The sequence below is a fragment of the Pteronotus mesoamericanus genome, unplaced genomic scaffold, assembly GCF_021234165.1.
Source record: "Pteronotus mesoamericanus isolate MK-2021 breed Mesoamerican mustached bat unplaced genomic scaffold, CSHL_Meso_final contig_78, whole genome shotgun sequence".
Classification (NCBI taxonomy): Eukaryota; Metazoa; Chordata; class Mammalia; order Chiroptera; family Mormoopidae; genus Pteronotus; species Pteronotus mesoamericanus.
This window is the reverse complement of record NW_026555258.1, coordinates 1,159,415-1,173,360: the sequence shown is the minus strand read 5'-3', so window position 1 is coordinate 1,173,360 and position 13,946 is coordinate 1,159,415. Positions and strand designations below refer to the sequence as shown.

The 13,946-nt window shown below is 68.8% G+C and overlaps 1 protein-coding gene across 2 annotated transcripts in view; it reads left to right on the top strand.

Annotated features, from left to right (window-relative positions):
- Positions 1 to 13,946, top strand: part of VAV2 (vav guanine nucleotide exchange factor 2) — a 103,131-nt gene that overhangs the window by 57,816 nt on the left and 31,369 nt on the right. For both annotated transcript variants that reach the window (XM_054584138.1, XM_054584137.1), the window contains exon 4: positions 448 to 516. In XM_054584138.1, coding sequence (XP_054440113.1) covers positions 448 to 516 — 69 coding nt within the window. The remainder of the gene's footprint in view (positions 1 to 447; positions 517 to 13,946) is intronic.

The following is a 13,946-nucleotide window of genomic DNA, read 5'->3' as shown; positions in this document are numbered from 1 at the left end:
CTTCCCTGCCGCTTCCCTCCCGGGTCCTGCCCCCCTGGGCGGGGGAGCTGGCCGCCGGCAGCTGACCCCCGAGTGCTGCGCTGGCAGGTGCTTGGGGAGCCCCCACGCATGCCCCGCTCCTGGGACTCCCCTGGAGCGTGGGGGCTGCTCGGTCACATGGGACGAAAGCGTCCTGCCTCCCCGACCCCGCGGCCTCGTGGGCCCCAGGGGCCTGGGCGCAGGCGGAGGGAGAGACTCCGCAGACGCCGCGTGGGTCTCCCGCTCGGGGCGCGTCTGCCGGGCCGGCCGCGTGACGCAGGAGGGCGTCCTCCACGCGAAGCAGGCAGAAGCCCTCGCTCCTGCGGCGGAGCCCAGCAGGGGCCCTGGGGTGGGGGCCGGGCGGGGGGCCGGTCGTGCGGGCCACGCCTTTGACGCCTGCTCACCTCGCTCTCCTGTCTCCTCCCGCAGGCCTTTCCCCTCAGAGGAGACGGCGGAGAATGACGAGGACGTCTACCGCAGCCTGGAGGAGCTGGCTGAGTACGGGCCGGCGGGAGAAGGGCGGGGCGGGCGGGGCGGGCGGGGGCGGGCGGGAACGTGGGCGCCGTCCCGCCCAGGCTCCGGCCCTGCCCTGGATGCGTCGTCCTGACCAGCGTGGGGTCCCCCAGCGGAGCGGGCACGGGGCTTCTGCACGCTCGCACACAGGACCGCTCCTGCACCTCCCGCCTCCCCCCACGCCTGCCAGGCCCCCCAGCCTGCCTGGGGTCCCAGGGGAGTGGTGCTCCTCCCCGGCCAGGCCACGCAGCAGGCCGAGTGGCCGGGCTGGCGGGAGGAGGGTGTGGGTGTTCCCGCCGCAGGACCCGGGAACACAGGGAGCGGGCGGACCCAGGCGGACCCCGGTGGACCCTGGCGGCCTGGTGGGGCAGGCGTGGGGCTGAGCCCAGCCACTGAAGCCGCCGGCGTGTCTCCGTCTTCGTGGGGCTGTGTGCCTGCTTTGCCCCGCTCTGCGAGGACCGCCTTGCTGCGCCCACACGCCGCCGGGCCTGGCCGCGCATCCTGGGCTGTCCACCTCATGGTGCTGGGGCCTGAGGGACCGGCGGGAAGTCTGGGGCGGGGGGCTCTTCCTGAAGAGATCACCCGCCTCCACTGGGTCAGCCGGGGCTGGGGTGGCGTGGGCTGCGTGGCCTGCTGCTCAGGGAGGGGCTGGCAGCTTCCCCGCGGAGGGGCCGTGGGTGCAGGAGGCAGGGGTGCCTGTCCTGCAGGAGGGAGGCCTGGGACCCGGGGAGGGGATGGGCTTGCCCAGTCCCGGGGCGGCCCCTGCTGGCTCCGACCTGCCTGGCCGCCGCCCTCAGGCCAGGCTGAGAGGCCTTCGCTGGCTCCCTGCTGATGGGGGGCCTCCCTCTGGCCTGACCGTGTGCTTTTTTTGGTCCCAGATAAAAGGAGGCCCTTCCGAGAAGGCTCCCAGTGTCCGTCTTGGCCTTCCCCTCACAGCGCAGGCCGGGATGGAGCCGGCGCTCACTGGGCGCTGCTGCACGGGGGTCCACGCCGCCGCTGGCGTGTGGGGCTGGGCTGGCGCCTTCGGTATGACCCTGTCTATTCGCTCAACCTGAGCCGCCCAAAGCCCCGAAGTCTGCACTGTGCGGGGGCTGATTCTGTGAATGAAACTCCAGCGGCAGCAGCTGCCACCAGCCCACCTCCCTGGGAGGGGGCAGGCCCCGAGCCCGCAGGGACCCCATGGGGGTCCTGGAGTCCAAGGGCGTCTGGTCGGCCCCACGAGGGTCGGCGGGGGGCATGGGGCCCGGGGTCCGTGCAGGTCACAACCAGGGCCCGGGGCAGCCCACCTGAGCCGCTGCCCACTCTGACCAGTCCCGGAGTCAGAAGGTCGGCAGGAGGGGCGGCTCAGCCCCCGCAGGGGTGAGGAACCCGGCTCGAGGGGCTCGGCCGGAGGGCAGGCTCCCGGGGCTGGACTGCTTCCCACCCCCGCCCCCCATCGGCGTTTCCCACCCCTCGTGCGCCAGGCCCAGGCCCGAGTGCGCCCCGCTCTGGGAGACGCCGCCTGCCCTAGCCAGCCAGCCAGCCAACCGGCGTCGCCCCGCCCCCGCCCGCCGAGCACCCCCGCCTGTCAGCTGCCCGTGGGGTGCGCTGCGGTCAGATGGCTGTACACCGGCCTCCGCAGGCGAGAAGGCTCCTGCGATCCGGCCTCGTGCCTGTCACGCACGCACACCCGTCTGGCCCTTGAGGGGCGTGGGCTGTGCCCACGGCACCGGCAGGCCCCGAGTGACCGTGACAGCGATGCGGAGGCGCCCACAGGCCCTGCCGGCACCGCCGCTCCGGCAGCCGCTCGGCCCCAGTTGCTCTGTGAGGGCTGCTCTGTGGCCGCCCCCGTTGCAGACGAGGAGACTGAGGCTGCGAGAGGGGAAGCCCTGGTCCATGTCACCGGCCTGCAGTCAGACCCCAGGTCCGCGCCCCAACCTCGCGACCAGGCAACGTTGGGGTCCCCAAGAGCCTGGGCAGCGCCCCCATCCCGTGCGAAGGAAGGGTCCGTCACGCTTTGCCGTTTCTCCCAAGACCCCAACCTGAGGATGGGAGTGGGTGCCCTCCGGAGACCTCCCTCCTCGTGCAGCCGGGACGTGGCACGAAATACCCCTCCGCGCCAGCCAGGGACCCCTCGGCGGCCACCCCGGAGCTCCTGCCTGTCCCCCCGTGGCTCGTGGGCACGGCCAGCTTTGAGGGTCCCTGTGCGGTGAGCCGGGCAGCCGCGACCCGGGCGCCCCCGTTCCTGCCCTGTCTGCCGTGACTGAGCTGCGGAACCGGCACGGAGGACGTCCCCCATCCTGATGGCGCTTCTGGGGCGGGGCCCGGGGGCTTCACGCGGCTCCGTGACATTATTTCATGGCGTTTAAGAGCGAGCCTTGGACTCCGGCGAGCTCCTCGCAGCTGCCGTTATTGCAAACATAAATCAGGACTCGTAGGGATGGGATGAATCTGAGTCTTTAACTCGCCGTTTGGTCCCGGCGGCTTCACTTTAATCAATTTTTCATGCTTCATCCCCCGTCTCCTTCCACGGAGAAGCGCGGTTGCCCAGCATCCCGGCCCCGTGGGCCGGGGCTGATGTTACCCGTTGTGGCGGTTTACGAGGCCAGCAGCGGTGCCGTTTCCCACCTGGCCGCTGCGGGGGGCGGGCGGTGTGGCGCGGCCGTGTGGCTGTGCGGCCGTGCCCGTCCGGCCATCTGTCCATCCGTCGAGGCTGCGCTGGGCCAGTGCCTCATCACCGCCCCCCCCTCCGCCCCCGCCCGGCAGCCAGGAGCCGGGGAGCGGCAGGCTGAGCAGGACCCGCCCCTTCTTCCCTTGGGGCTCTTGGGCAGGTGTCTTGATCTGCCACTCTGTGGCTCTTCGGGGACCGTCAGATGTGGCGTCCACGTGCCGCGCGCTCTCCCACGCAGTGAGCCTGGTGTGGCTCCCGGGGCGCCGGCGAGGGGCCGCCGTGGGCGAGGGGCCCGACATCGGCGTCCGTCCGTCCGTCCACTCATTTGGTCGTTCACTCGTGTTTTAGTCCGGCCGCCGGTTGGTTCCTAAGTACTTCCAGGGTTTGCGGGTGCTCCGGGCATCGGGGCCGGGCTGTAGGGGGGCTGCGGGTCCCCCACGTGGCCCCTCCCAAAGTCCCTCTGAGAGGCCGTTGGGACCGGGGGTGTGCAGGGCCCTCACAGCCCGCGGGGTGTTGGGGCCCCGCGGCCTCAGCCGCCAGCACAGCCTGCAGTCCGAGCTGCCCCCCGCCCACTGACGTGGGACCGTCTGGCTGCCCCGGGTCCGTCGAGTCCTACTCGGCTGGCTTCTGGCAAGCTGCCCACCGTTCTGCGCCTTGGTTTCCGTGTGTGCGGCGTACAGCGTCTGGCTCTGCCTCGGGGGCTGTGGGGAAGGCGGCCAGCGACGTCACGGGCAGCACGGCCCCGGCCAGCTCTCAGGCAGGGACCGTGGGTCCCGTCCCCACCCCTCCCCCACTCCTTGTTTTACCAGGACCGTGGCCTTTCTCCCGGGTCCCGAATGGCCTGTGGCCAGGCCGTCCGGAGAATCTCCCATGGGCCACATGTGGGACTGTGAATTTCCTATCTAAAAAAGAAAGAAACAAGTGGACTCAATGCTAAGGATGTATTTTCATTTAACCCAGTGTATTAAAATGTTTTCTGGCTGGACAGTGACCCGCTGCACCGATTGTTAGTGAAGTGGCTGGTGTCCCCCGTGTGACCAAGCCCAGCCCGGGAGGGCGCGTGCCTGGGGGCTCACGGCCGCGGGGGCCGCGGGGGGCGGGGGGCTGTGCGTGGGCAGCGCGGGTCTGAGGTCCCGGAGCCGGAGCAGAGCCCCCCCGGGCCTGAACCGATGACACTGGACGAAGGCAACGTCCGCAAGGGCTCTACGCCCACATCGGCAGCCACTGAATAACGTGCAATTGAGTAAGAGAGCAGCTGGTGGGAAAAACCGGACACAAAATACTGCCGGTTGAAAACGCTTTGTCAAGCAGACAGGGAGGCCTGTCTATAAACCGCGCTGACGCTGACGCTGAGTGCTTTGCCTTCGCAGGAGGGCTGGTCCCTCCCTGAGACCCCGCCCCCTCCATCCTGGGGTGTTGCTGGGAGCCTGGGGGTGCGCTCCTTCCCTCTCGCACATGCCTGAGTCCTGGGCCACCGGGGCTGGCTGCCTGAACTGGGGGGAGCGCCCCTCGCAGGGCTGGGAGGGAGGTGGCACACAGCGCGGGCGTGGCGCCGTGGGAGCCCAGAGCGGGGCTGGGTAGCCACCAGCTTGGGCACCCGGGAGGGCTTCTCAGAGGAGGGGACAGCTGGGCCGTGGAGCCCAGGTAGGAGCTGCCGCAGGGCAGGCTGGGACCCCAGCCGTCTTGCGCCGGCCTGGCAGGGCCCAGTGCCCCAGGGAGCGGGAGGCGGGGCGTGGCGGGGGGCCGGGGAGCGAGGCAGGATCCCCTGCCCAGGACCTAGGGGTCCCCAGCTCAGAGGCGCGCCTTCGCGTCGCCCTGTGGAAGTACAGCGCCGTTTGCGACGCTTCACGGGGTTTGCGAGAAACCTGAGCTACCGAAGCTCCCTGGGACCCTGGTGGGGACGACTTCCCTCCCCGGAGGAAAGCGGCCCGCGGGGAAGCCCCGCCGCCTCCCGGCCAGGGAGTGACCGGTGACCGAGCGGCCCCAGCTGTGCCGAGGCGGCTGGGAAGGCGGCCTCCGCCTGCCGGAGAGGGGGCCGTCCCCCCGGGTGGGTGACAGCCGAGCTGAGTCCACCTCGGCCGTGGCGGCCCCGTGTGGCGCTCCCGTGTTCCGCCTCCCCTGGGCACGTGAAGGCCTCAGTTTCCCCGTCGTCTCTGAACGGAAGCGCCCGCCCAGAGGCAGTTCCGTTGGGGTAATTTTTTAAGGTGCACAAAATGTAGCAGGAGTCTCTGAGCTGATGCTGCCTTCACGGGGTGGGGTGGGCAGCTTCTCGGGGCGGGACCTCCTTGTGCTGGGAAGTGAGGCAGGGACCCAGGTCGCTGTGGGGGCCTGCTTGCTGGGGGCGGGGCCATGCCCCTCGGCCTGGCCTGTGGCCGGGCTGCTGGGCAGGCCCCTTCTTGGCACGGGAGGCAGGGGATGGGGAGCGGGGGCTCTGCCCTGTGACCCTCCCCCGCGTGGCAGCCTGTCCGCACCCCGGTGTCTTCGGCCGCCCGCCTCTCCTGGCCACAAGGCTTGCTTAAAAGCTGCCCCGCGTCCACGTATGTTCAGGCCACCTGGTGTTGCCTGGCAGTGGGGAGGACGCTCCACTGTGAGGCCTTGACTGAGTTGGGGGCCGGCAGGGTTGGGAGATGCCTCGCGTGCGCCCCGAAGGGTCGCCTTTCCGAAGGGCACGTTTGCACACGGACTACAGAGACGGCCCCCTTAGACGCGAACGCACGGCGAGCCCCCACCCCGGGGAGACCACAGCTCCCACCGCCGCCCGAGCCGGGGGCTGCCCCTGCAGCCGCGGTGCCTGGCTGGTCCCGGCTGAGGCGGCGGCGGCTGCCGGCCCACGCTCGGCGCCCTGCCCTGCCCCCGGGCCACCTGGGTCGTCCTGAAAGGCCCCCGCGGCCCCGGGGGCCTGGCCCTGAGACCCGGCAGGTGAGGACAGAGGCAGGTGAGGACAGAGGCGTGTCCGCTCTCCGCGCTGCAGGGAGCGCCAGGGCCCTTCCGAGGGGGCGAGGGGGCGAGAGCAGACGTCCCGCTGCTGCCCGGTGCGGGCTCCGCCTCCGGTGTGTGCGGCCGGCCGACACGGCGTGGACGTCCGTGCCCGCTCCCTTTTCCCACGTAGCTGAGCCCGGTGCCTCCAGACCAAGGCGGCCCCAGTCCCCGCGGGGCAGGGAGGCCAGCGAGGAGGGGACGTCGAAGGACGGCCTGTGCATCTCGCCGTTTTCCAGCGGGAACGGGCCCGGCCGGGCTGTCGCCGGAAGGAGAGGTTCACGTTCTCTTTAACGAGGGGCTCCCCGAGTCTGCCTCCCGACACGGTCTCCTGTCGGGGGAGGAAGACCTGCCCTGGTTTACATCGGTCCCCGGTGTCCAACCCAGCCCGGACTCAGCGGCTGGCACGTGGACGAGCGTGACACACAGGGCTTCCGGGTGAAACCCCGTCCCTGGGCGACGCCTGCTGCCTCGCTCGCCCAGCTCCCAGAAGCCCCTGCAGGAAGCCGTCCCGGCCCCGCCGGGCGAGCGAGGCGCCCGCGCCCGGGGGTCAGGCAGTCCGCCAGGATGAGCCTGTCACTGCGCCGTCGTTGTCTTCCTGTATTTGCCCCCCACCCGCCCCGTAAGCGCCCCCCAAGGGTTGCCCCGAAGGGAACGGAGCACTGACGGCGCAGGTGACGCGGCCGGGGCCGTGCGCGCCGGGGTGGGGGCAGGGCCCTGGGCCGGGGCCCCGCGTCCTTGGCCGGTCCCGTAGGGAAGGGTCCGCGCGCCGTCTCAGATGCGGCTCCGCGGGGCCCCCTTGCGCGCCGGGCTGTGCCAGGCTGTGCCCCGGCGTCTCGGCCTCCACAACACTGCAGAGCGGCGGCCCGGTCCCCGCTCTGCAGGGGAGGACACGGCAGCTCAGGCAGCGTAAGTGACAGCCTGAGGTCACGCAGCGCGCTGTCCTCGACGCAGGAGGGACGGGCACCCCGCGGCCTCGCCCTTGGGACCTGGCCCGTGGGCGGGGAGGCCCTTCCGCGGCGTAGGCAGCGTCCCTCCGGCAGTTGGGCGGCGCGGTGTTGTGTGGGTGTGCCCCTGAAGGGCCTCGCAACCTCGGGACTGTCCCCTCCTCCCCGGGCCCTGGCTTCCGCTGTGGGGACAGTGACCCCCCTCACGGGTCGGGGTCGGGGTCGGGCTGTGCCGAGGGCGTGCCAGGCTGAGCTCCCTAACGCGGAAGCAGTCCCGGGTCTGGCCGCCCCCCGGGCAGACCGCCCAGGCCACGGCCTGCCGTTTCGGGTCCCGGGGAACCCCTTCTCTGCCGTTTCCTGTAACAGGTTAGCGGTGGTGTGGTGGCTCAGCGTCCAGCAGTCCTGGCAGCCGGGGCCAGAACGCACAGCCCGCCTGTCCGCCCTGTGTCTTGTCCACTGTAAACGCGCCGGCGCAGCAGAGGCGGAAAACGGGGAGTTTGCTCGCTTGTCCTGGATTTTCTGTAGGTGGCGGGGGCGTGGCGGGCCCCCCTGAGCAGCCAACCTTGTGTCAGGGCGGCGGGTGAGGCTGCTGGGGCCCAGGGCCTCGGGCCCCTCCTGGAGGCTCTCGGGCATCGCGAGGACAGAAATAATTGTCAGGATTTAGCATCTGCCGGCGCAGCTGCCTGGAGAGAGAGGAGGAGCCAGCGACAAGGCGGATGGAGGGGCCTGTCCTCCAACGTCTCGGGGCGAGGGGCGCACGCGGCGCCCATGAGCGGGGGTTGGGCCGCAGTGTGGCCCTGGCCCCGGACGCCCATGGCCCTGCCTTCATCCTGGATCCGTCTTGAACGTGGCAGGGCCTGGGGGTCCTTTGCAGGGACCCGGCCGGGAGTTGGGTCAAGTGCGCTGGGCTCAGATGGGCCACACGGCAGCCTTGCCTCCCCGCTGGGGGTGTGGGCGGGACGCCCGCGGGCCCGGCTCCGGCTCTGGGCGCCGGTCACGGCCGGACACTCGGCACGTCGGATCCCCGCACAGCCGGGGCCGCCGCCCGGTCACCGCACTGCCCTCGGGTCCTTTCAGACGCCGGGCCCTCCTGGCGCACCCCTCCCCCGCCCCACACCTGCCGTGTCCCCTTCCTCCCGCCCGACAGCACGGCTGCCAGACGCCCTGGGCCCAGCTGGTCGTGACACGGGTGATCTGCTCTAACAGATGCCGGGGACCGTCCCCTCTCCCCTGCCCTGCCCGGGACCCTCACTCCGGGAGGCGACGCCGTTGCCCCCGAAAAGCAGGGTTGTTCGTAGTGGGGTGTCTGTCTGTGCCACGTTGCCTGGGGGACAGACTGGGGACAGAGCTTGTCCCCCACGGGAACATCACTACCACGTTCTGGAAGCCTCTGCGTCTCAGAGGAGACTCTGCCCGGCAGCCACCCCGCCCGGCAGCCTCCCCACCCGGACTGCGAGGTTCATGGCACCGCGTCTGTGCCTGGTCCCCTCCTGTCCCCGGGCCCAGTAAGCTCCCAGCCCAGGCCTAGAGCTGACCAGGAGAAGCATCGCTTTGACCCATCCAAGCGGACAGTATTTTTATCTTAATTGCTGAGTTTCATAAATGTCTACTTACTTTTCATGATTTTGTTTTAATTTTTAAAAAATCACTTCTTTGCTGCTTTTTAAATTTTTTCCTTCTTCCCTGACGTGGAGCACATGGAGGGAAAGTCTCGTGCCACTGGTTCATCATGCTGGGCAGTTCGCACGCACCTGAGCTGCTTCGTGTTCACCGACCTGAACTGCTCGGTGGTGGGGGGTGTTCTACGAGCGGGGGGCTGCTGTAGGTGCAGGGAGCAGGACTTTCAAAAAAAGGTTTTATTTATGTTTAGAGAGGGGGAGGGAAGGAGAAAGAGAGGGAGAGAAACATCTATGTGAGAGCAAAATATCAGTCAGTTGCCTCTTGCACGCGCCCCGATCAGGGACTCAACCCACAACCGAGGCATCTGCCCCGACCGGGAATCGAACCCGCAACATTTCGCTTTGTGGGACGATGCCCCACGCCCTGACCTGCTTCCCACCGGTCAGGGCAGGAAGCAGGACTCGGGGTGCCCCTGTGGCTGTAAGCTGAGGGCCGTGGAAGGGGGAGCGTGGGCCGTGACCGGCAGGAGGCTGACGGTTTCCCCCGCGTCTCCAAAGGCTTTGGACAGCAGGCGTTTGCAGGAGGGAGAGAAGGAAGGGATGGTGCCTGCGTTTCAGACATTTTTCCGTCCCGAGTGAAGATGCCTGAGCACAGCGCTCCCGGCGTACCTTGGGCGCCAGGGGAGGCGGGGGGGGGGGCGGTTAGAGAGGCGAGCGAGTGGCATGTGTGAAGGGAGCCGTGCGCACGAGGGCGCCCCGTCTTTCTTCTGAGAACCGAGCACAAGCTGAGAACTTGGTAGTGGACGTGGCCTGGGGCGACCCCCCCGAATGTATTCCCATGTCTCGGTCTCGTGGTCTCTTCTCCGAGTACACAGGGGGAGACCGCTGTGTCGCCTCCTTCTCAGCGGGAGGACCCTCAGCTTCTCCGCTGTGGGCAGGATTGGAGAGTTTGCAGCCCTTTCCCGGAAGGTGCTCCCCGAGGCACGCAGACAGCGCGCTCTTGTCGGCTGGCGGGGTCCGAGGAAAGAAACTGAGGCAGAAGGGGTAGCCGGAAAATGAGGGGGGTGATGCGGGAAGGGAGGGGCCCACAGGAGCCTCCCCGCCAACCCTCGGCTGACCAGGAAAACTCACGCTCACGGGAAGGATCCTCGGGTTTCCAGCAGGGAAGTTGGCAGCTGGGACCTGAATTCGGCCCCTTCGGCTGCTGCCCACTCTCTGCATCCAGGCTGACTCTCTGCTGGGACACATCGCTCTCCAGGAGAGAGAGCAGGACTCAGTCTCCGTAACGCATCGTTCGTAACATTCGCCGTCCAGTAAAAATCCTCACTCGTAAAACAGGCGGGGAAAGTGCGTCATAATCAGAATAAAAACAGGGTCAGTGGGCGCCAACCTCGGTGACTCGAATGTTAAGATTTGCAGCCTCTGTCAGAACCGCCAGGAACTGGGAGGGAAAACCGTGCCCGACAGACAGACAGATGGGAAGCAGCAGAGAAGCAGGAGCTGTGGGAAGGGCCGAATGGAAAACTAAAGCGGAAGAGCCTGGAACCGACACACGCAGCCGCGGGCCGGCCTGACCGGAGGCTGCAGTGGCGGCCAAGGGCCGCCGACCTGCGGGCGGTTGCGTGGAGGTCTCACACGGTGCGAGAGGAAGGTTGCGAACAGGAGCAGAGCCTCGGACGCCGTTGCGTGGCCTGACCCAGCTGGGAGGGGGATCCCGGGAGAGCAGACGGGGAGGCAGAGGAAAAAACGGAAAACCCAGGGGTGCCCAGCTTCCTAAATCCCAATACCCTCAGGACGAAACTACAAAATGCTGCTGAGAGAAATTAAAGATGCAGAAGTCGGCACTGTGCCTGTGCGCTGGAAGGTACGAAGTCAGTTCTCTCCAGATTAAACTGTAGGTTGATACAGGGTCTGAGAGGGTCCCCGCAGGCTTAAAAGACAACAAGACCGTGAAGGTTCCATGGCACCAAAAGGACCTTAGATTAGCCCGCACAGTCCTAGAAGAACAAAGAGAATTTACCCGACTTCGTGACTTTCTACGAAACTAATCAAAAAACAGGGGGGCACCGGCGTCAGGAGTGGTGACGGCCCAGAGGCGAGAACCCCAAAGCGGACCCGCCCTTCTGGGCGGTGGCTGTTTGTCAGAGGGATCGGCACAGCCCCGGGGGGAGAAGGAAGCTTTCAACACCCTTTTCGGGAACACCCCCATCTCTCCCTCGCGCCAGCCACACGAGCCGACGTGAGCTGCCCCAGGGACCAGCGTGGACCCGGCAGCGGCGCAGCTCTCGGAAGACGCTGGAGGAGAAAATCCGCGGCAAACCGGGATTCTCTTACCCGGCAAACCGGCAAAGGTTTCTCACCCGAGCCACGAGGGTTCCCCAGGACGCAGGGCAGAGCCAGGCACACGGAAGAAACGTTGGAGGAATCGGACTGCATTAAAATGGCCAGTGAATTCTTACCCAGCGATGCCGTTCGGAAAATAAGTACCCGGAGCCTGGAAAAAAGCTCACGGGGCGCACCTGACAAAGAACGCTCACCCCAAATGGATCCAGAGCGCCTAGAACTCAGCGAGTGCGCCGGGCAGCGCATTTTTAGACGAGGACGGAGCCCTCGGGCTGGTCTTTTGCACAGGGAGCTACGCAAGGATGCCGAGCGCGGGGCAGAGCCCTCGGCCCCCACGGTCTTCAGGGAGACGCGAGGGAGGCCGCGGTGGCGTTTGCTGGACAGTGAGTCCAGCGGCTGAAGTGGCAATGACGTGCCCCAGCCAGAGCCGAGGAGGCCCGGGGGCTGCGGCTGGAGTGAAACACACGCCTCGCCTCTGACCCGGCATGTCCACCCGGGCACGCTTCAGTTCCAGAGGACACGTGAGCACACGCCTGCACGCACACATGTGCTCACAGCGGCTTTTACTTACAACAACCCACAGATGGAAGCCACCAGACGCTCACCAGGAGGAGGCTGAGGACAAGGGGTGGTCCGTCCACGCAGCGGACGGCACTCGGCAACGAGACGGGAGGGACCGCCGGACAGGCAGCGGCTCGGCGGCAGACACGATGAGACACGATGTTGGGGGAACGAAGCCGGGCACAAGGGACCGCCCCACGCGGCGCCGTGCGGGGGACCTGCGAGGGCAGACCAGCCGAATCTCGGGGAGAACGGCCGTGAGGGCGGGTCCTGGGGGAGGGGCGGGGGTGGTTTCAGGACGTTGCGGGGTGGGGGAGTGAGGGTGTTCGGTGAGCGTCGGCTGCGAGTTACACGGGGCATCCGTGGGTCCTGTGGGGGCGGCTGAGGCCACGTGCCCATCTGTAGGAACCTGAGCAGTCCGTGCCCGGTGCACGTAGGTGGGCGCCCGGGAGAGGGAAGTGGACAAGGGACTCGACCCCTCGGACACCTGGTCCAGCACCCAGTGGTCCATGGGGGCCTTCAAGCACCTTCCAAGTCCTGCCTGTCCCGGAGGCTCCCCGGAGGGAGGTGGGGCCGGTGCCAGCCTCGCCCCGCGGTCCGTAGACCCCTCCGTGCCCGCTCAGAGCGCGGCCCCCTCAGGTGCTCGGGCATGAACGTGGGGTGGCTGGTGCCCCCGAGGGAGATGTGGCAGGATGGGAACACGTCCCCCAGAAGACCCCTGAGGTCTAGGCAAGCCCCCGCGCCGGGCGCCCCGCCCGCCCGCGAGGACACGGGCTCAGGGAAGGAAACGCCGCCGCATGTTGCACACCGGCTCTGGGGGTCGGGGCGGCGCGGGGGTCTCTGCTGGGCAGGATTCTGAGCAGCGCGACGAGGGGCGCAGGGACCTGTTAGCTGTCCCCCCAGACGTGGGATGCGGGGGGCTCTCATGCGGGCAGTGGGTGTCCCCGCACCCAGTGTCCTCGAGGCCCCTTCCCGGCCGACGTTCCGTCCCTTTTATTAATTTCATTGTTTCTTAAAATGTTGAACTGCCGGCTGTGGCCGGTGGGGTTGGCTGGGGCGTCGCCCCACACCCGAAAGGCCGCGGCGTCTGTTCCCGGTCAGGGCGCGGCCCGGGTTGTGAGTGCGGTCTCTGGTCCAGGCACGCAGGCCCGGTCCGGGCGCCCACGGGAGGCAACCCGGCGACGTTGCTCTCCCTCCCTCCCCCTCTCTAGAAGCCGTGGCAAAGCGTCCTCCGGTGAGGATTAAAAAACACACGTGCCCCCCCACCTTCCTCCCGCTGCCCCGGCGCAGAGCCCCTGTCCCCGGCAGGACGAATGGCCTCATCTGCCTCGGATGGAGCCCCCAGGGTGCATCGGTGCCCCGTCTCTGCCCGGTGCCCCGTCTCTGCCCGGTGCCCCGTCTCTGCCGCAGTTCCCCGTCTCTGCCCGGATCCCCGTCTCTGCCGCGGTTCCCCGTCTCTGCCCGGTGCCCCTTCTCTGCCCGGATCCCCCATCTCTGCCCGGTGCCCCGTCTCTGCCCGGCGCCCCGTCTCTGCCCGGTGCCCCTTCTCTGCCCGGATCCCCCGTCTCTGCCCGGTGCCCCGTCTCTGCCCGGTGCCCCGTCTCTGCCCGGTGCCCCGTCTCTGCCCGGATCCCCGTCTCTGCTGTGGTTCCCCGTCTCTGCCCGGTGCCCCGTCTCTGCCGTGGTTCCCCGTCTCTGCCCGGTGCCCCGTCTCTGCCCGGTGCCCCGTCTCTGCCCGGCGCCCCGTCTCTGCCCGGCTCCCCGTCTCTGCCGCGGTTCCCCGTCTCTGCCCGGTCCCCCGTCTCTGCCGCGGTTCCCCGTCTCTGCCCGGATCCCCGTCTCTGCCCGGTCCCCCGTCTCTGCCGCGGTTCCCCGTCTCTGCCCGGTCCCCCGTCTCTGCCCGGTCCCCCGTCTCTGCCCGGCTCCCCTGTCTCTGCCCGGATCCCCGTCTCTGCCGTGGTGCCCCGTCTCTGCCCGGTCCCCGTCTCTGCCGTGGTTCCCCGTCTCTGCCGCGGTTCCCCGTCTCTGCCGCGGTGCCCCGTCTCTGCCGCGGTGCCCCGTCTCTGCCCGGCTCCCCGTCTCTGCCGCGGTTCCCCGTCTCTGCCCGGTGCCCCGTCTCTGCCGCGGTTCCCCGTCTCTGCCCGGTGCCCCGTCTCTGCCGCGGTTCCCCGTCTCTGCCCGGATCCCCGTCTCTGCCGCGGTTCCCCGTCTCTGCCCGGTGCCCCGTCTCTGCCGCGGTTCCCCGTCTCTGCCGCGGTGCCCCGTCTCTGCCCGGTCCCCCGTCTCTGCCGCGGTTCCCCGTCTCTGCCGCGGTGCCCC